This window comes from Antechinus flavipes, chromosome 5, assembly GCF_016432865.1.
Source record: "Antechinus flavipes isolate AdamAnt ecotype Samford, QLD, Australia chromosome 5, AdamAnt_v2, whole genome shotgun sequence".
In the NCBI taxonomy this organism is placed as follows: Eukaryota; Metazoa; Chordata; class Mammalia; order Dasyuromorphia; family Dasyuridae; genus Antechinus; species Antechinus flavipes.
Genome location: NC_067402.1, coordinates 90,108,800 through 90,130,020, shown reverse-complemented (window position 1 = coordinate 90,130,020; position 21,221 = coordinate 90,108,800). Strand labels below are relative to the sequence as shown.

The following is a 21,221-nucleotide window of genomic DNA, read 5'->3' as shown; positions in this document are numbered from 1 at the left end:
AATTTAATGATAGGAAAGATACTGACTAGGAAAGGCTGCTGGGAGAAAATTCAGAATCTGACTTAAAAGGGATGATAAATGAAAACAAACCTATGCGTATGGGTTTGGATTTTTTTGTTTGTTTTTTATTACTACCCTCAGAAGATACTAGTAGGACTTTTAAAAGGATTCTCCAAAGTACTTAACACTTTCATAGGATTTACAGATAGAAAACAAAACTAAAGACCCAAAGTTTTTAAATTCTTTGTCTCACAGGTAGTAAACAAAAAGACTAGGATTTGAATGAAATCCTCCAACTCCAAATAATCAAGTACAATGACCCAAAACATGAAAGGCCAATAGGGGATAATTGTACGGAATTGGGGAAAGATAAGACCAGGATTCTTTTGGAAATACCTAATTAGGTCAAAATCCTTCTTTATTTTTAATAAATAACAATGAGCTATGTAAACAGATGAATGATGAGGTAATTCACTGTACTCAAAGTCCATAAAACCCTTAAGTAAAACAATCTACTCGGAACTTCAAGGAAAACAGTTATGTGTCACTTCCTTAATTTTCCTGAACCTGAGGCAGCTAGATAATATAGCAAACCTTGATTGAACCTGCAATCAAGAAGACCCAAGTTCAAACCAGTCTCACTTTTGCAGCTCTGGGCAAGTTACCTAACTTGTGCAATATAAAATGTTATCTTAGATGCACCTCAATTTTTCATCTCTAAAATAAAAAGCATTTCTAAGATGAATTCTAGCTCTATAATCCTCTATTTTTATGAACTAAAGGGAAATGTGAAGAATCTGTCCACAGGACAAAAGAAAATTAAAGGCTGATAAACATTTAAAGACTTCCAATTATCAGAGATGAAGAAAAACCTGAGGTACCATAATGAAGTACCTCCAAATTCCTGGTGACATAAGTGGATACAGTATATTACGTTCCTCCAGGGAAGGAAATGAGTTTACACTGAAATATGAAGAATTTTATTGTCAATCATGTTAAAGAGAGCCTTTAAAATAAGTGTCATCTAAGATGACAAAGATGAATGCTTGCCAAGAATATGGACAAGATAATCTCTATAGATCTTTACCAGCTCCATTATTCTAAAAATTAAAAATTTTAGTTACACGAAAGAATGAAATTTGTCAGCTTAGAAGAGTAAAGAGGGAGAAAAGAACCAGGAGGTCTTCAAATTATGCCATTCAAATCAACCAATATTTTCATTAAATACCTACTCTGTCGTGTATTATTTCAGGCTCTCGGGATCCTTGACCAATCAGCTTTACTATATACTTACCCTGACAAAAAGTTTATAAATCTACGCTCCATTGGGCTTTATTACTTATGAAATAAGATCACCAGCCCCTCCCAGGTACTGTAATTGAATTCTCCAATGGATTATCTCTTTAATCTAGAATGTGAGCTCTTTGAGAGCAGAGGCTCTTATTTTTTATTATGTATACTCTCAGTGCCTTGTAGAATGCTTGATATCTAAGCAATTATTTTCTATTACAAGATACTAAATGAATTTTAGTCATTACTATTAAGAAACACAAAGTTTCACAGTTCAAAATTCATTGGTATTGGCATTCAATTTTATCAGTATTAGACCATACCAATAATAGACCAAAATCACTCCATGTCTTCTCACTAAATGAGCTAGTTATGAAAGGAGAATGATATCTCAAGTGCACACTAGCATCCCCAAAAGGAAAGCCTATAATTGAAAATTAGAAACATGACAATGGGAACACTAAGAATGAATAAAAAAGCATATATTAAGTGCTTACTACATACCAAGTGCTGTGTAAAGGGAGAAAGAGAGAACAGAGAAAATATGAGCCAGTTCCAGTATCTAAAAAGGAGCTCCCTCCCTAATTGGGGGGGGGGGGGAAGGAGAAGGGGAAGGGGGAGAAAGAATGAAGGGAAAAGGAAAGAAGGTATAAAAGAGGATAAAAAAGAGAATTCATCCTCAGGGTAGATGGAAAATCCAGTCAGTGCTAAGGCTGCAGCAATGGGACAAATGACATTTGTTGAATGGACCTAGTGACATGATAATTGGTGGTTCTCCACCTTATCAGAAGGATTTAGAGAACTGCAGGCACTTCCTGTTCAGTCATCTCAAGATAGGGCAGCCATGGATGAAAGAAATGCATAGGAGGATGATCTAAAATTTGAGTTTATAACCCTAGTTATAAGATCCACAGACTGATCAATAAATAAGTAGATTTCAGGGACTCATGAACTTGGATGGGAAAAAATTTATTTATTTTCACTGACTAAACTTTGCATTTTTTTTCAATTGTGAAATTTCTAATAAAATATTCTAAGAAGGCATTCGCATGATTCAAAAGATTGATGAATGGGCCCCATGACAGATTAAAAATTAAGGACTCTTGTTTTAGAGGTTAATAATCTAGTAACTGAATCTGAAATAACAAATGATAAATAAGTAGAGACTATAGGACTTTTAAGAATTAACCAACCAACTAGTACTTATTGAGCACCTACAAAGCCAAGCACAGTGCTAACCAATGAAAAACACAAAAAGAAAAGATTATCCTTATCCTCAAGATCACACTCTAATGGGGAAGACAAATATGCAAATAACTGTGACTAAACTAGATATACAAAGAAATAACCAACAGAGAAAAGGCACTAGAATCAAGAAGGATTAGGAAACGTCTCCTCTAAAAAGTGGGGGCCTTAGCTGAGATTTGAAAGAAGTCAGGAGGCAAAGAGGAGAAAGGTGAGACTTCTAGTCATAGACAATTAGCCAGTGAATATTCCTAGTTGAGAGGAGTGTCTCATAAGAAATAGCATGGAGACCAGGACTAAAAGTAGGTGAGGGAAGAAAAAGAGGTATAAGAAGATTGGAAAGCTAGTAAGGGATCAGGTCCTGAAGGAATGAGGGCCTGTCCTAGAGTGGTGGCAATGTAAGAGAGAAGGGAAGTATATATGAGAAATATTATGAAGATAAATTAAGAGACTTTACAAACGGGTTGAATATGGAGAGGTTGAGGGAGAAGAATTTGAAGATGACACCTAGATTTCAAGCCTGGGTGACTGGGAGAGTGGCAGTAACCTAAATAGTAGCAGGAAAGCTGGAAAAAAGGTTTATAGGAAAAAGTAATGAGTTTTATTTTGGGTATATTAAGTTTTAAGATGCCTATGGCACTTCCAGTTCAACATCCAATAAGCTGTTTGAGTTTGAGTCTGAAATCTAGAGAAGGTAGGGCTGAATAAATATATTGAAGTCATCTATATAGAAATTGAAACAATGAAAACTGATGACAAGTAGTAATGAGCAAGAAAAGGGCCCAGGACTGAGCCCCAGTTTAGACACATATTGGCAATCTAATCTTGGCTGTTTTTTGACTACTTGGAGCCTCATTTTCCTCATCTGTACAGAAATGTAAGTCAGTGTTAAGTTTTGTGGAAAGAGCATATGATTTGAGAATCAGAAAACCTGTTTAGTCTTGTTCTAAAAAAGAATCACGCTAAAAGGCAATATATAAATAGGTCACAATTCTTTCCTCATATTAACAATCATGACAGTGGTAGTCATACTACTTATCTGTTGGCAATTCTACCTCTTCAATATCCTTTCCATCCATTCCTGCCTACTCATAAGGCCACCATCCATTTTATGCCTTCCTTGACTCTGACCTAGGATAAAGTCACAATATCTTAATTGGTTTCCCATATCCAATATCCCCTCTGTGGAAACCTCCTTTTCAGTTTTTCTATAAATATCAGGTTATATCAAGAGCAAAAGGAAAATGGATTAAGATTAGAAATCTTATTTAGGGAGGAAAAGCATTCCTTGCTGGTTAAGGACTTTGCCTCTATGACTTAGCCAAGTAAATCACCAAAATTGACACTACTAAGTATTCAGAATGCAAAAGGCAAAGCTGAATATGTAAAACTAAAGAAATCACCATCAAGTCAAAAAGTTATATAGGAAAGGGAAGAAGACCCAAGATAAACTCCTTTCAAGCATTCAAGATTGGAGCTATAACCGGATGTTGAAGATCCAGCAAAGGAGACTTGAGAAGAGTTGGTCAAATAAAGAACTACCAGAAAAGGCAAGAAGAAACCAGAGAATATGAAAACCTAAGGAAAAAGAAGTGGGCAAGTACTACCTACGTTCAGTACTGAACCCCCACCCCAGCCTCTTTTTTAGTTCAGAATACCCCAAGGAAAAGACGTTTTCAATTCCTGAAAGGAATCGTCAAGCAAATAATTTAGTAATTCCAGTGGAAGATTAAATGACTGTTAATGATTACTTGTCTTTAATGTTCATTCAAAACTTCATTTCAAAGTGATTTTTCTTCATGTGATGTTTACAAATATTACTGAAAATTATCTTGAGAAAGATGGCCAAGGAAATAGGAGGAAAGATATGAGGAGACAATGGTGGATTAGACATTTTTCCACATTAAAAATACTTAAAATTTAAAGTTTCTAGTTGATTTTTGCATACGCTGTAGAGAAAAACATTAATATTTGACACTTAATACATCCTCCACAGTGACATTCCCACTGCCTCTATGTATGTGCATGTGTGTATGTACAGTAATTGTCTACTGTCTTCACTTTTTCTCTTCATATCTTCAGTGAAGCCTTCTTTTTTGATTTATTGGCCATTAGGACCTTCAAGCCCTCCATGTACCAGTCAACCTGTTGTTCCTTTTGTCCTATACTATTATGTTAATATAAACATTATATATATAAAAATAATTCCCTCCTCCAGACCTTAGAAAGACCCCATACTTGCCTGGAATGCACTGTCCTCACTTGGAATCTCTGGCTCCCTTCAAAACTCAACCTTTTCAAAAAGTCTTTCCCGATTTCCCCATTCTCCTCTTCCCCAGATCACCTACCAATTACCACATATTTACTTTTGTATATAGAGGCCATATTTATGTGTAAATATCTTTATTTCCTTCCTCTTTCTTGTTCTATATAAATTCTGGGAGAGCAGAGATTGTCTCATTTTTGTATTTCAGTCAATAGACACTTATGTTTTTATCCCTGATACAGGTGCTTAATAATTGCTTGTTATGAAGTAAGTACTTTTGAAAATCAAAGTATTTTGTGAGCTAAGTTGTTAGTATTTTTACATCTCACAAGGTTCTGGCATGACTCAAATGAAAATTATATATTAAAGTGCTTTACAAAAAAGCAACATCCAAATGGTGTAATTTAAGTTTCTTGAAAACAGGGACTATCTCTTTTCTATTCCAAGTAACTAGAATAGAACCAAAAGAAGAGACAGTTTATCAAGTATGCAGTGAATTAAATAAGTTTTTATTAACTGAGATAGTATCTTTTTCACAAACCAAGAAAATTCTTCTTTTTGTACTTATCCCTAAAAATAATCATTTTTTTGGAAGTAGTGCTTTATTACAGCCTGTTGAGATTTAAAAATTAGATCATCAGCATCTCTTGAGCTACATATTCTGCCACTGTCCTCCCTCCAACAAAGCTACTCCACATAATAATCTGGGTCATTTATAAAAAAATTCCAATCAATTAAACTTTATTAAAGGTGCACATAACATTTTTGATTTAAAAAGAACCATGACACCAAGAAGGTGATGCTATGACATGCAAATAAGTTAGATTTAAATGAGGGGTGGGCTGGGCAAAGTCACCAGCCTTATTTTCTTCTCCAGAGTCATCTGGATCCAGTGGCAAGATAATCAGGATAAATGGAGAGCATAGAACATTATAACACTTTAAAATGTGCATTCTGTGCACAGAACATAAGTATAAGACCTAAATTATTCAAGTATTGTCCTTGGTATATTTCTGGGTTTAAGACCCTAACCACTTTTTGAATATATTTTGAAGACATGTAAGTCCATCTACAAATCGTGGCAGCTAGGTGGCCAGAATAGAGGCCATGGGCTTGGAGTCTCATCTTCTCATCATCATTCATGAGTTTAAATCCAGACTCAGACATTAAACCTGGGCAAGTCACTTAACCTGTTTTAGTTCTTCTGCTGTAAAAATAAGTTGGACAAGGAAATGACAAACCATTCCAGTACCTTTGCCTAGAAAACCTGAAATGGGGTCATGAAGAGTCAAACATGAATGAACAACAAAAAAATCAAGTTTTAGAAAATTATTCTGATTTCATGGTTAATACAACACAGAAACACACTTTTATTCATTCATATTCCTTTATTAATTTACAAAGTAGTAACGTAAAACTCAGTGACTAATTTTTTGGTGAGAGGAAAGGGGGAGGAGGGGTAGACTGTTTCTAATGACCAAAGAGAGGGAGAGTTGGATGTTTTTGAAGGGAAGAAGTCATACATTAAATCTGAAACAGATGTGTCCACTTTTCAGGTATGGATCAATGTATTATACTTGACTCTCAGATAAATTTTGGAATCAGAAGGGACCTCAGAGGTCAGTCCAATGCCTTAATTTTACAGGTTTTGAAGTGAGGCCCACAGAGCTGAAGATAATGACCCAAGGTCACACAGTAAATGGCAGGATTAGCACTGATATTTAGATTCACAATTCGGCTTTCTTTCCATGGTAAAGTGTAAACTCCTAACTTAACTCTTTTTTCCACCTGATTTTCACACTCTCCCAAAATTGGGAGAGGAAAATTATATTGAGTCTTATTTTACTGAAAATTTTTATTAGGCTGAGATTTATTATTTTCATACACCCAAGAACACTAACACAAAAAAAGTTACACTGAAGTCAGAAGTCAAAGTAAAGCTAGCTAAAATTTAGACAAAACAATTCTTCCCCTTTCTTTGGCTATTTCTTCTTGCTCTTCAAAATGAACACAAAGTTACTATCTGAGAAAGAAATGACTTGTGATTATTTCAAAGATAGTGTATTTATTTAGAAGGTTTTGTTTTTTGTTTTTCAAATTTAAGCACTTCAGACTGAGAGGCTGCTGAAGCTCTAGCATAGTGCTTTAAGTATAAGGTTCTTTCAAAGGATTGGGGATATCCTGGAAGTGAGGGAAGATAATTATTAGCCCCGAAGGGTAGGAAGGAAACAATAAGAGCAAAGGAAACTTGGCAGATACCAACAAGAAAATACACATAAGCAGATAATAGCACACCGTGTTTTTTGTTTTGTTTTTTCTTGTTTTGGTTTTTTTTTTTTTACCATATAAATGGTCAGTTAGAACAGATTTCTGGTTGTATGAACTGCTGTATTAAGGTAAATATACTCAGCAGCATTATACCAGCATCTTCTCAATTCCCCATTATGAAACTAAATTAATGACCAAAAAAAATAATAAATCATATGAATACTACATCAAGAGTCAAAATCCAACCAACCAACATAAAGAATATTTTGCTGGCAAAATTAAAATCAACTTTTCAACTAAAAAAAAAAAAAAAAAAAAAAAGCAACACCCCCAAATGTTTCTAGCCCTTTAGAACACTGCTATCTATTACCACCAGCATTTCTATTTGTCTAATTAGCCCCTTGAGCAAATCTAAGATCTAGCACCAAATGTTACATCTTTTGTTAATAAGGAGGAAAGTCTATATAAGCAGTTTTCTTTATGACAAAAAATACCTGAAATTCCAAGACTTGTCTACTAAATGACAGTATCAAGAAATTATGGGAGAAAGAAATTATGAAATAATTGTTATAGCATAGATTTGGGAAAAATATTGGTGATTAATTTTAATAAACTAGAATCTTAACACTTGGGCATGGTCTGTGCAGGGAAGCTTTTCCTGCAACACATACAATTATTACACATAATGAGGATAAAGATCGGCCCACTCTGAAGTTACACACAGGGCATCCAAATCTCATTCTGCAATTTAAAAATATGTAATCCCAACAGTTTGGAACAATATAAAAAATGAGGCATTTTGAAGAGATTCTAAAAGCACCTTTCAAGTTACTGGATCTTTTCCATCATTAGAAATGGATACTTTAGATTATTGTACTCTTCAATCATCTAGTAACTAAAGAAAAGTGCATTATGTAAAATATTGGTCCTATTAAAATACCCAAGTCAATATTATTTCCCACAGTTTTCCCTACAACCTGATTCATTTTGGTTTTCTTTGTAAGCTAATCATCATTTTAGTAATTTGGGGTAAAGTGGTTTAATTTTTCATTAGATTCAAAGCTCCTTGAAGACAAGGATGATCATCTGCCTCTCTTTATATCCCTGGCACTTAAGCACAGTATTACTGAACTGAATTAAACAAAAAAGGATTTTGCTACATTTCCTCCCTTATCTTTCACAGTTCTGGGGAACATTTTCTCTAATAAGTCCTATTACAAGTTAAATTAGGACCAGACAAAGGATTCCAATAAATTAGGTAAAGCTTTTGCAGAGGAGTTATATAAAAACAGGAATAAATTTTTATGTTTTACTTATTTTTCTTTAATAGAAAGAAGAGTCCCTATAAAAGAAGACAAAGTTGGGAAGTCACTAGCACAAAGGTTAAAGTATCTCTGTAAGGGAGATCATAAATCCAAAGAACAAATTAAGCTTTGTTTAGCTCATTCTCTATAATATCCTAGAAGAATGTGAACTACTTGACTAATGGAATAGTTGGAAGGTTGGTAAATCTGGCATCTACCAATTAAGCACAATTTTAGGTGGCTTCAAAAACTAACTTTACATGTCAATGAACAAGCATTTATTAGGTCCTGCAAAGGACTATGGATACAATGACAAAAATGAAATAGTTCCTGCTCTCAAGGAACTTATAGTCTATATGGGGAAAGAATATGTACATTTAATTATATATACAACCTACATAACATAGGGGAAAGTGTTGAAGAAAGGCATTATTTAGCAACTGGACATGGAAGTCAGAAAAAGCTTCGTGTGTAGAAAGTTCTGAGAGGGAATTTTAAGATGTGGGAAATGAGAAATGAAGTATATTGCAAGCACAAGAGACAGTTTAAGTAGAGACGGGATGTAAGGATAAATTGGGTCAGCTCAAGACCAGCAAAGACAACGACTTATTTGAAGTAATGTATACCAAAGCTAGAAAGATTGGTTAAGACTAAGTTTGTAAAAGGCTTTTAATGCTTCACAAAATACTTCAATACTAGAGGCAATAAGAAACTACTGTACTTATTGAATAGGGAGGACATTTGATCAGATTCATGCTTTAGAAAAAAATCACCTTGGCACCTATGTGGAAGATGGATTGGGGTAAGAGAGAGATGATATTTATCTCGACAGGCAAGTCAAAGAAATGACCAAGGTGGTAAATTAAATTAAATTATGGTGGTAACCACATGGGGTATTAGAATGAAATCTTAAGCTTGTATCAATAGGAACAGCAAGCACTAGTAGGCCCCAAGTTCCTCAGTTAAGGGCTTGACCATAAATATTGTTAGTATGGAGAAAAGGTCAAATTTAAGAAGCTTCGGAGAAATAGAAATAACAAGATTTGGCAAATGAATAGAAATTAGCTGAGTTTAGATTCAAAGATGACAAGCTGCAAATCTGGATGACTAGAAGGATATGCCCTCCTGAGAAACATGAAATTATGAAAAGGGATTCTACTCTAGAAAAATTTGAAATGCCTATAGAAAAATCTCTTTGAAATGTTGAATAGAAGCTTAAAAGAGAGAACAGTGTTAAATATATAAATATAGCAATTAGCATAGAGATTATAACTAAAATCATGGAAGCTGATAAGATCAGAGAATATAAAAAGGAGTCGAACAAGGACAAATTCATGAGATATACTCAAAAGTATGGGGAGGGATGTGGCCAATGATCCTGCAAAGCAGACTGAGGAGAGGGTCTTAAAAAATAAAAGAAGCATAAAAACCCAGGGAACTAAGTACCTAGGAGAGGGTGGCTGAGAATCCAATGCTATAGTTAAACAGAAAAGAAGGACTAAGAAAAACACATTAAATAAAGTAATTAAGAAACAACTTAGCTTTAGAAAAAAGGCAATGCTAAATTTATCTACAATGCCTTATAATTAGTAACAATCAATCTATTAAGAGACAATATTTATAATTTAGAAAGTTATTACTTTTTACTAAACTATAAGATTAACCTGCTCAGTTAAACATGACCTCTAAAAAGACTTCATATTCCTAAAGCAATATTACTTTTTCTCTCTCAATGTTATATTATTGCTAGTATTTACTATTATTGTCTAGTATAAATTAGCAAATAAGTCAATGAATCCCTAAAAGTCCACAGCTATTAACTATTTTTGGTATGGTTGACACGTGAAAATTAGAATTATTGTGATTACTTTTTTTTTTGTTAGTAGTGGTCAATAATTAAATGGGATGACAATGCATATCTGATGTGAACATACTGGGATTAGTCAGAACTTTAATAGAACAGTGAATCCAGTTGTATTCTTCATAGTGGCTTATACTGTACTGGCTCTCAAATATCTTTGAATAGAAAGTATAAATTGAAATTGAAGATATTACTCTATTTAATGATTAGTATGATAAAACTCTGAAACAGCTTCCCTCCAGAGAGATATTTGTAGAAATTCCAATATTTTGAGCTCCAAAGAAGGGGAAAGGAAGTAACAATACATCATTCATACACTTTTGTTTTAGGGTAAAGAACTGGCTGGGTCAGAAAAACTTGAGGTTTCTTCTAACTTTGTGATTCTCTGATGTCATCTTCAGGTGTTTCCCAAAATAGATTATGCATCTAATTATTGATCATTCCATTTAACACAGGGAGTTAGACAGAAACTACTTCACAACCAGCAGTAATACAACTTACAGAATCTAGTGTCATTGCTAAAATGGAAGTGGTGAGGTAGGAGAAAAGGGAAATTGAAAACCAAAGAGCTCAAAAAAGGATATTTTAGATATCTGTTTCAGGTTGCTGAAATTTAGAAACCCAGTTCTCATAGAATTCAGGATGTTTTGTTTGTATAAAGTTGTCAATATTATTTCTCTCATTGAACTAAGTTCCTTGAGAATAGATACTTTTACCTTTCTTTGTATTTTCACGAGTTAGCACAGTACCTTGCACAAGATAGTAACAGAAAAAAATGTTTATTGACTGCATTATAGTAAGAGCGCTAAAGGATTTATTTATTATTATTTTTTTAAGGAATTCATTAAGCCTCCAACTTAAATCTTTTTTCTATGATTAGGCAATGCATCTCCTTCAAAGCCACAGGTAGGAGTAAAAGAAAACCCGGAGACTTGTAGAATAATTTGGGGGAAGCACTTTCACTGACAGATGAGAAGATATACTATACTTAGTATATCTTAGTCAATGAATCCAAAGAACAATGGAAGAGAGAGTAATTAGTATGAAATTGTCACCTAGATAAGTTCTAGCAAACAATCTGAATGAAAAGTTAAAAGTTTTTTCCTACAATGTTACCGTTGTAAAGAACTCAAACTATACTTGAGTAAATAAAAGTTTTTAAGTCAAAGAATACTTTCTATATCACTATATTAAAATTGTGACTTTAAAACTTCAGGTTCACGTAGTGTATAAGACATACCAAAAATGTCTTTAGCACTTAAGCACAAACTACGTTCATTCACTGAAAAAGACGGCAATTTCCAGAACTAGATTCAAATATATGTCAACTTCCCTTAAAAAAAAAAAAAAAAAAAAAAAAACTTTTTAAAATAATCACCTCACCTAACCTCATTAAAGAATGCCAAAAGAAAAAACAATTTTTAGAGTCATTGAAGAAATTTATGGAGATATTTTACAGTTTACTCTAGATATCAGAAATCCCCCCTCCCAATCCCACCCTTAAGCGTTTCTATATTATACAAGTTTTATATCTGGTAGCATCCAATAGTTTATAGATTAAAATTTTTTTTAGGATCTAGCAAGGGTTTTGGGGAGCCTGCGAAGATACTCCAAATATCAGTTCAATGGTCAAAGGCCATTTAATGTAACTCTCAGATCACTTAATTTGTTAAATTTGCAATGGACAAGTCCTTTTTTTCAACATCTTACAAAGATCTTTGTTAAAATCCTGTGGGTTTCTCTTAACTAAAAAGTTTTTAGTAGTAGCCAGGAATAAAAAGATTTTAGAGTGGGGTCTAGAGGAAGGGATCTGTAGAACATAAGTGTGATTTCTTGCTTTGAGGAAACACCAAAACTAAGCAGCGGCAGCAGGGGGATGGGTGGGTAGGGAATGGAAATCCTAGTGACCGTCGGACGCCTAGAGCCCGAGCGTCTCCGCCGACCCTCCCTAACCAACCACGCGCCTCCCTCCTCCATACCTCCCCGCCCCCCGCAGCTTCCTCTTCCACACCCACTCCTTCCTCGGACACATCCTCTTCCTCCTCCCACCCCGCCTCCCGAGGCCGACCCGGGCCGGCCCCGCCACCTGTCTGTCCAGACGCTAGGAAAGGCGGAAGGAGCCCTGGGCTCCCCAGCTCCCCGGGCCCTGGGACGGGGAGGAAGTGTGGGAGATCCGAGCAACGCGGGTTGGTTACACCCTTTCCCCCAAAGCCGAAACCGCCGCGGCCACTCTCCCCTCAAAATGGTGGTTGCCGTGGCCGCCGGGGCCGCCTGGTTATGAAACACGCGCAGCAGCCCCCACCCGGGGATGGAGGCGGAGGCGGCCTCCGTTCCCACCCTCCCGCCCCGCACATGGACACGCCGCGGCTGCAAACTTCCCGGGGGCCGCTAACACCGCCTCCGGGGGGCATCGGGGACAGGAGGAGGGCGCCAGGAGTGCCGAGAGAAGGATCCCCACACCAACACCTACACACACACACACACACACACACGGGACCGAGGGAGGGGGCTAGACCTGGGGACAGACTCACCCACGGACCGGTAGCCCAGGATAGCGATCTTCCGGGACTTGGACTGCGGCATCTTCTCACACTCCACAGCCCCGGCCCAAACCACATCAACCGCGGCGGCGGCGGCGGCTCCTGCTGGTGCTGGAGACGACGGCGGCGGCGACAGCGGCGGCCGGGGAGAGCGACATACAGAGAAGAAGCGGCGGCGGTGGCGACGGGCGGGCTGGCGCGGGCTCGGGCTGGGTCTCTCTCTCCCCCGCTCTGAGTTCCCCCCGCTTCACTCCCCCCAACCGCCCGGAACCGACCGCGAGACACCGACCCCCCTCCCCCCACAACACACACACGTGACACCACCCTCTCCCTCCCGGTTAGGCCCCTCCCCTACGTGACCCGAGTGTCAGGCTTCCCCCACCACTATCACATATACACACACCCCAACTCAATCGTTCTTCCCTTGCCCGCTCCTTTTCCACCAAATGGAAGATGGGCTGGGTTTAAAAGAGGAAAAAAAAAAAGCTGCTTAAGATTTTCTCTAAAAAGTCACGACTAAAACTCGCTGCGTCATCAACCCCCCCCCTTCTCGCCGCCGCTTATTAATTACGCTTCTTCTTTCCGAGCGCTGATTGGACGTCCTTTCGCCCACTTGAGCAATGACGCGACGGAAACTCCTTCTCTCATTGGGCTAGATGAAGCCAAGCGGAAAGGAGGTGGAGTCGGAGGACTGGGCGGTGAGTTGGTCTCGACACCTCCGAGCTAAAAATAAATTCCTGGCATCAGCCGCGCGGTGGGGCGCCGGTGGCGTTAGTTGGCTTTGAAACGCGAGAGGGAAGGGCGGGGTAAAAAGAGCTCCTCTGGGATTGGCGGATAGCGATCGGGGGCGGGGCAGAGAAGAGCGAGCGCGACGGTGGTTGGAGAGGAATGTTGGGCGGTTGGTTCGGCGCGCGCCAGGTGAGTCCATAAAAGGCTCCCGGCGCGCGGTTCTTGATCCGGATGCTTGCTATCATTGGGCGGTTACTTCTTCTGAGTCTTGCAAAAATAGCTGGTTTACGTGGGGAAGCCTGAGACCCAGACTTGGCTGTAAGGGAGTGGGAGGTGATGCGTTAGTGCTATTTAATCATTTTACGAAAACCAATTACGACAAATGTGGATCTTGGCTTAGGCCACACTAGGCTCATTAGGACCCCTTCCTGGAAATAACTTCTTCCGTGGCCAGCTCGCTGAGGTGCGAGAAACTCAGCAGGTGCTGAGTCAATTTTTTACTCTGAGCAGAAAGTCCCCTCAAACCTTGTCTTCCAGGACCTCGCGGCCTTGGTAGGACAGAGGCCTCTTTTCTGACCGCTTAATTCAACTACCATTAAATATACAAAAAGAAGTTAGGGCGGCACTCCATCTGTACCCCAGATGGTGCAATGGATAGAGTGTTGTGCTGGCCCTGAAGTCAAGAGGACCTGAGTTCAAATCCATTTTCAGACACTTAGTACTTATTAGCTGTGTGATCCTGGGCAAGTTACTTAACCCCAATTGCTTTAGGGGGAAAAAAGTTTGGCTACTATCCAGTTAAAAATTCACTGGAGACGTATCTGTTGTAGTAGCCTACTTACCATTATCCTTGGGCCTTTGGTTCCCTTTGTCCCCCAATTAGCCTTGCACAATTTTGCCAGATGAAGCTTCAATTCTGCTTTTGGAAGCTTACAAGTTGTGTGATCCTGGGCAAGTCACTTTACCCTATTTGCCTCAGTTTCCTCATCTGTAAAATGAGCTAAAGAAGGAAATGGCCACCCATTCCCTATCCTTTGCCAAAAGCAATCCAGGTTACTAAGAATTGGACATAATTGAAATAACTGAACAACAAAATTACACGTCAGATATTTTCAGTATCCTCATGGGTGTGATTCTTCAGATTGATCAATAAACACTTATTGCGTGCTCTCTGGCAGACATTGTGCTAAGAAATGGTGGGAAGTTGTCCTGTTGGAGACCAGGAGGGTAGCAACAGTTATTTAATCTTGGCCCATTTAGCTTTCTTTCCACCAAATGCATATTATCAGTATAATCAAGTATAATTATGAATAACAAGAAAATAAAAAACAGTGAAACAATAAGTGGCTAAATTATTGCAGAGATTAGAATAGACAATAAAGTACATCGGACTGAAAGTGTTTTGTGACTCGGGAGCAAGTCTCAGCTCCACTGAGAGGACAATGACACCCAAGAAGCCTGCTCTTACGGGTATCTGGGCATATAGGCACTGGGATATGTTGAGATGCCAGCTTTTTCCAAATAGGAATGGCTCTGGGGAGTCTAATTAGCTATTTAAAATTTGCTTCTTTGTGGCCCTCTTCAACAATGAAAATGAACCAAATCAATTCCAATAGAGCAGTAATGAACTGAACCAGCTACACCCAGGGAAAGAACTCGAGGAGATGACTATGAACCACTACATAGAATTCCCAATCCCTCTATTTTTATCCACCTGCATTTTTGATTTTCTTCACAGGCTAATTGTTCACTATTTCAAAGTCCGACTCTTTTTATACAGCAAATTAGCTGTTTGGACATGTATACTTATATTATATTTAATTTATACTTTAACATATTTAACATATATTGGTCAATCTGCCATCTGGGGTAAGGGATGGGGGAAGGAGGGAAAAAGGTGGAACAAAAGGATTTGCAACTGTCAATGCTGAAAAATTACCTATGCATATATCTTGTAAATAAAAACCTATTTTTAAAAAAATTTGTTCCTTGTTCCTTTTTTTCTTAGTTCTTCACTCCACTTTTCTTCTTTCTAATATGTTTCAGCTGGTCTGGAATCATAGCATTCCTCCAAGTATACAGGATATATAGCATCTGGCAAGGTTGACTTTCATGGAACCCACCTGGATAGGATACTATACCAAAATTATTCTTGGCTGCCATATTAGCTTTTCTTAGGAAATGATGACTTTCAATCAATATGTGGAATTTTATCCATTTCCTATTTTTTTTACTATCAACAGGCTGCTGAAATTAATTCATGCACAACACAATTTCTCACCATTACCATTGCTACTGTGAAGGCAATGGCATTCTACTCCCTTATGACTCTACTTAGAATCTTTGAAATTCTGATTATTTTCTACCACATAGGTTTAAAATCTTTTCCTGGTTATACCTCCCCACTAATTCATATTCATCCACATTATCATCATCTCTCTCATGTCCCTGTCCCATTTTATGCTTTCATTATCTTTCTGTATCTTTCATTGTTAGTAAACAGGACTAATGTTAGACCATGTGCCTTCTTCCTGGAAATTACTTTGTACTTGTATTTAACTTTGTGTAGATGTTGTTTATCCCCAATAGAATATAAGCTTGTTTAGGGCACAGTCTTGTTTTTGTCTTGGTATTTCTAGTGCCTAACATATTCTGGCACATAGTGCATACTTAATAAATATTGACTAGGTTTATAACTGTCAGAAATCAGAAGCAGTGGGTCTCTAGTTGTAGAGCCTTTTTCAGGATAGTAGAAAATCTATATCAACACACGAACTAAAACTTTCAGAAGTTAACCATTGTCAGATGCAATATCAACATATTTATTCTCTACCCTATCTTTCCCCACACCGCCCATGCAGGGCAGAGGTTAGCTGGGCAGTACCCTGGGACAAGAAAAACAACACATAGCTAGAAGAGATTTTCTCCTTTGCTTAGAAACTTTTCATTTTCCACACTTGCTTTTTCTCCATGCAGACCAGAATTACGAGATCAGTAAATATTATTTTTCATAATAGTTGAAAATAAGTAATCCATCCTCAATAAGCCAATAGCTGATCTTCAGTAAATGGGTATTGCAATATTTTATGAAGACTTAAAAGTTATTCATATAATACCAGTCTGTAAATATTCTTTACTGAATCAAAAGAATTTTGGGATATGTAGGAAATAAAGTACTTCATTGCTATTACCTTCTAGTTGCTTTCCTTTGGCTCTCTCAATATTATCTTGGGTACTAAATCTTTAGGAGGCTATTTTCAGAGTAATTATACTCTTGGAGTAAGAAGGAAAAAGAAAATTTTTGTTAATTTCTTCCAAAATCTTTTTTGTAATCAATGCAAACAATTGTGATTCCAACATATTGGTCTCCTAAATTCAAGAAATACTTCTCTAAATTTTATTATCCTGGGTTAAAATGAGAAAGAAAAATCTATATTGCCATCCCCATTTTTATCTGAAAAACTGTCTAGTAAAATCATTCTTTGGAGAACAGAATTATAACCCCTTAGAACTGAAAGAGATCTTAAGTCTATTTTGTGATATACTTAAATAATTGAAACATTTGAAGGAAGCAATTACTACTTTTTTGGGTTTTTTTCTAACTTATATTGGGCTTTTTTGGGGTGGAGGATAATGAAATGTTATATTTTGGGGCTGGTAAAGGAAAAACGGATGAGGGAAGGGAAAGTGGAACTTCATTTTCACTAAATTTTATCCAGACAGATCTGAATGTTGGAGATTTGAATACATTATTAAGCTATTTGTTCTCTTGGGACTATTTAGCTGTCCCCTCTAACCCTCAGTTCATAAAAGTGCCTGGCACAGCATAGATATTTAATAAATGCTTGTTGATTGATTAATAAAGATTGGTGGCATTAAAGAGTGTTAAAATTATCTTCATATTTGATACGTCAGCACCTGAACATTAAGCTGAAACCAGGAGCCAAAAAATTAGCATCATCAACATACTCATATCATTCTTATGTCTTCATCATATTTATAGAAATCTGACTGCTGGTAGCTACAGTTTTTCTCAAATTGGATGAATTTCCTTTAAAGAGTTTGATTCCTTTTTAGGCTGAAGATTTCTTAAATTCTTTTTTCTTAAATTCTTGTCTTTTTACTTTCTTAACTTTAGATGTTAACTTTCTTCCTGAGGGCTTTTCATTGCATAATTCTCATTTAAGAAACTAAAAAATTCATTTTCCATTACATTTGACTAAGAAATTAGCTCTGGATCTGATCACTAATTAATATGAGTAATCTTCTGTCTTCTTTATCTTTATATAATTTTTTTTCTTAACAAAGGCAGACTATTCTGTGAGTTCCTTCTGACTTGATAATTTTCTTGCTCTTCTGTTAACTGACTCACTATTAAATAAATGTTATTAGCTGAAACACTACACATGAGATGACAATGGTATCTTGTACATACCTTTATACATTCTTCTAATTCAATGTTGGTATTTTATGTTCGTTTCTACTAGTTGATAATCTGATTTCACCTAGATGGCTAATTGGGAAAAGATTCTCATATCAGTAATAAGATGTTTGCCATATCTAGTACTTACTGTCTTCTTGAAGAAAATATTCAGGATATGCAGGCATAATTAAGTCATAAATCTTTGGCCTTTCCTTTCTGTACTTAATACCATTATGTGTGTATATATGTGTGTATTCCTATTTTTCCACTCTTCTGCCCACCTTTGTGTTGAAGTCACCAAGTAACTAGAGAGAGATAAAGACTTATTTTGTAGGCTGAGTTCTTTGTAGAGTATAGCTACTTTTCCATCTTCTGCAATATATGTAGTCACATAAGCTACAATTGTTTTCATAGTGGACTTGTCATTTATTTTTATAATCTAAATATCGTTTCATTGGTCTCTCTTTGCCTTTAAATGCTCAACGAAACAAACTCTACCTTCCATTTAGTTTCAACTTCTTTTTACCTTCTAGTTTCTTTTATAATGAGACTATTGATACAGATGTATTTAAATTCTTTCATTAGTATGTCAGTGTTCACTATTAGACTAAGGTTTCACATTTGATGTAGCAACAGTTAAACTAACTTTTATAGACAGTGTCAACGTTATGCTCTCCTTATTATTCACCACTTCCTTTTCCTTGAGCCTCCCACTGTTGCTGTGGAAGTAAGAGGAGTTTGTGAAGAAGTGATTTTTTATTTTGCTTTGTTTCAAGGATAATTATGGCCAAATAATTCATCACTGCTGGAGATGAGCCTCTGTACCTTTAGCTATTCTGGACAGACATATCTTCTTGTTGCCTTTGAGAACTCCGTTCATCTTCGCATCACAATGGAGTCTTGAAGGAGGACATTGTGGAGTACTATTAACATTCTGTATTAGTTTTTTTTTTTTTTAAAGGTTGCTTAAAAGTGAAATAGGATACTTTAGGAGATAATTAATTCCTTCTTACATGGACGTGGTTTTTTTTTTTTTAGCTTTTTATTTTAAAGATATATGCATAAATAGTTTTCAACATTTCACCCCTGCAAAATCTTGTGTTCCAATTTTTTCTCCCTCCCTTCCCCCAGCCCCTCCTTTACACAGCAAGTAATGCAATATATGTTAAACATGTGCAATTCTTCTATACATATTTCCACAATTATCATACTGTACAAGAAAAATCAGATCAAAAAAGAAAAAAAATGAGAAAGAAAAGAACAAAAAAAGGTGAAAATACTATGTTGTGATCTATATTCAGTCCCATAGTTCTTTTTCTGGATGCAAATGGTTCTCACCATCAGCAGTCTATTGGAATTGGCCTGAATCATCTCATTGTTGAAAAGAGCCATATCTGTCAGAATTGATCATCCCATAATCTTGTTATTGCTGTATACAATGTTCTCTTGGTTCTACTCACTTCACTTAGTATCAGTTCATGTAAATCTCTCCAGGCCTTTCTGAAATTGTTTACTTATTGTTTGTTGTTTACTTATTGTTCCTTATAGAACAATAATATTCCATAACATTCATATGTCATAACTTATTCAGCCATTTCCTCACTGAGGGGCATCCACTCAGTTTCCAGTTCCTTGCCATTACAAAAAGGGCTGACACAAACATTTTTGCACATGTGGGTCTTTCCCCTTTTTTATGATCACTTTGTGATAAGATCCAGTAGGACACTGCTAGATCAAAGGGTATGGCAACCCTTTAGGTATAGTTCCAAATTGCTCTCCAGAATAGTTAGATCAGTTCACAACTCCACCAACAATTACATGAAAGTTTTTAAGTAAAGAATGTATGATCACTTGTTAGAAGGATTTTAGTGGAATTTCTTTGTCAAGTATAGGCTAGACGAGATGGCCATGAAGAATCTTCCAATTCTAAAATTTTGTGATTCATTGAAATTGTGGTATAATGATTATAATGAAATATTATTGCACTATAGTTAACTACAAATACAAGGAACTCACAGAAACATGGGAAGGCTTGTTTGAAATAAAGCAAATTTTAAAATATAGAATCAAGAAAACTCACGACAATATGTAAACTCACTACAATAATGTAAATGAAAACTACAATCTTGTTTTAATGAACAAAGGATGTAACATACTTTCTTCTACTTTAGGGATAGAGGCTTATAGATATAGAATGCTCCAAATGTCAGATTTGGTTGTTTTATCGGTCATTTTACTGTCTGTTAAAAAGAACAGTTCAAAGAAGAATGGGAAAAATATTTGAAAAATTTCCGTGGATTCTAAAAGGAAATTTCTAACTGTAATTATGTTTCTAACACTACTTTGAGTATAATTTTGAACATATAGTGGCTGTATAATAATTACTTGTCTGATTAAGACATTTATAATAGCTATTCTTAACCAAGGTAATTATTATACTCTCTTTTTCTTTCTTGATCTCTCCCTTAAAGACTTATGGTTTGTATTATGAGCAAACATATATATAAAATTTGATGTTTATGGAACAAAGTTTTATATTGCCCATAGTAGGTTTTTTTCCCCTTTATCTCTTGTACATGATTCTTCAGGTTGTTTAATGATACATTTTCCAAATGCTATGTACTTGAAAAGTGTTATATGTTTAATTTTTAAAGAGGTTACTGAAAATAAAAGTTGCTTGTACATATGTGAGCCCCTAATAGAGTGTTTTCCCCCAATTCAAAAGCTTTACCTTTTGTCATCTCAATCTTTTATTGTTACAAAATAATGTTTAGAGTTCCCCCACCCCAATTTTTTCCTGGTAAGCATGCTTGGCAATTTCTTTTAATTCAGCTAAGCCTGATGAAATTTAAACAGTGGTATTAAGAAGAATTAGTTTAATGATATATGTTTTTTTAAACAAGTTAGTTTTGATTAACTTCCCCCCCCCTAATTTTTATTTTTTGCTATAAGGGATGCAAGGGGTAAAGAGTATAGCTACATTGGAAAATGCTGAAGATCTGAAAACAAAAGATATCAATAAAATTTTATTTTTTTTAAAAAATGAGTTCATTTAATTCACACCAAATTACTGAACAGTGTGTTTCCATCTTGTCTTCATATTTCTCTCCCACTCTCCCCTTCCCAAACTCTTTACCTTGATGATCCACACTTTCTGTTCAAAATGCCATTTTTGCTTATTAACTACGCATTTCTCAAAATAAGCTACACATTTCTCAAAATGTATGCCTCAAATATTTCTTCTTAGGGAAAACTTTTCTCAAGATTTCTGCAGTCTCTTACAACAAGACAAAGC

At 36.3% G+C, this 21,221-nt stretch overlaps 1 protein-coding gene across 1 annotated transcript in view; it reads right to left on the bottom strand.

The window, feature by feature from the left end:
• The window catches only part of RHEB (Ras homolog, mTORC1 binding), a 52,967-nt gene extending 39,890 nt beyond the window's left edge, over window positions 1–13,077 (bottom strand). The window contains exon 1 of the mRNA XM_051963520.1: window positions 12,766–13,077. Coding sequence (XP_051819480.1) covers window positions 12,766–12,817 — 52 coding nt within the window. The 5' untranslated portion in view covers window positions 12,818–13,077. The remainder of the gene's footprint in view (window positions 1–12,765) is intronic.
• Between the last annotated feature and the right edge of the window lie 8,144 nt (window positions 13,078–21,221).